At 55.9% G+C, this 1,086-nt stretch overlaps 1 protein-coding gene across 1 annotated transcript in view; it reads left to right on the top strand.

The window, feature by feature from the left end:
* The first annotated feature begins 134 nt into the window (after positions 1–134).
* The window catches only part of CDK20 (cyclin dependent kinase 20), an 8,785-nt gene continuing 7,833 nt past the window's right edge, over positions 135–1,086 (top strand). Inside the window, exons 1-2 of the mRNA XM_012557802.1 lie at positions 135–209; positions 777–890. Coding sequence (XP_012413256.1) covers positions 135–209; positions 777–890 — 189 coding nt within the window. The remainder of the gene's footprint in view (positions 210–776; positions 891–1,086) is intronic.

Below are 1,086 nucleotides of genomic sequence, written 5' to 3'. Positions count from 1 at the left end.
TTCGCAAGCCTGAAGGAGTGGTGCCTGGCCCTGGAGTGGGGGAGGCGGGGAAGGGCCGCCCTGGCCCACAGCAGTGAAGGCGCCGGGTCCTCACAAGGTGGTCTCCTGATCCGGTCAGCGCCGCCCGGTCTCCGATGGACCAGTACTGCATCCTGGGTCGCATAGGGGAGGGTGCCCACGGCATTGTCTTCAAAGCCAAACACGTGGAGGTGAGACCAGGGGCCTGTGGCCGCTTTGGACCCGGGGGTGGGGGGGCGGGGGACCGTGGGCGGGCAGAGCCTTAAGAGCTGTTCTCTGTCTTGTAGGGTCGCTAGAGTCGAAATCGACTTGACAGCAATGAGTTGGTTTTGTTGGTTGACCTTCCATTCTGAGCTGGTTCATTTTCGTACTTTTTTTACTCAGTATCTTATTTGTAAGATCTACCCTGGTTTCTGGACGAACGTTTGCACCTCTCCCCACACAGCTGCATGGTGTGTAGCCACCACATTTTGCTTCAGTGGTGGACACCAGGTTGCTGCCAGCTTCCTTCCTCACAAACTATGGATGGGGACAGTGGGCATGCCGTGCATGTCCCCTTAAGGACCTCTGCATGATGTTCCAGCTGTAGGTTTGCTGGCTCAGAAGCTGTTCCTAGACTTGATTTCCCTCCTCGCTGCCAAATTGCACTGGTGGAACCTCTTTTCATCCTCACGAGGAGTGCCCAGATGGCTCCTTTCTCTCTTACTCTCTTTCCCGATGGGGGTGGGATGGGAGTGTCTGCATTCTTTCCTGCACAGACCGGGGAGATAGTTGCCCTCAAGAAGGTGGCCCTGAGGCGGCTGGAGGATGGCATCCCCAACCAGGCCCTGCGGGAGATCAAGGCTCTGCAGGAGATCGAGGACAATCAGTATGTGAGTTGAAGGATAGGCTGAGTGGGGTTCTCACCCTCCTCAGCTCACACTCGCTCCCTCTCCCCATCCCCTGCTGCCTTGTTTATCTACCTACACTTTCTCTCCCTTTCAGGGGTTCACTGTCTCTGCCATTCATCCACTTTACTCTCTCATTTGCTTCCTTACCCCCAAATTTACTTGCTCTTTTGTCCACTTG

This window comes from Trichechus manatus, unplaced genomic scaffold, assembly GCF_000243295.1.
Source record: "Trichechus manatus latirostris isolate Lorelei unplaced genomic scaffold, TriManLat1.0 scaffold00120, whole genome shotgun sequence".
Classification (NCBI taxonomy): domain Eukaryota; kingdom Metazoa; phylum Chordata; class Mammalia; order Sirenia; family Trichechidae; genus Trichechus; species Trichechus manatus.
The sequence above is the reverse complement of the archived record's forward strand: the minus strand, read 5'-3'. Positions and strand labels throughout refer to the sequence as shown.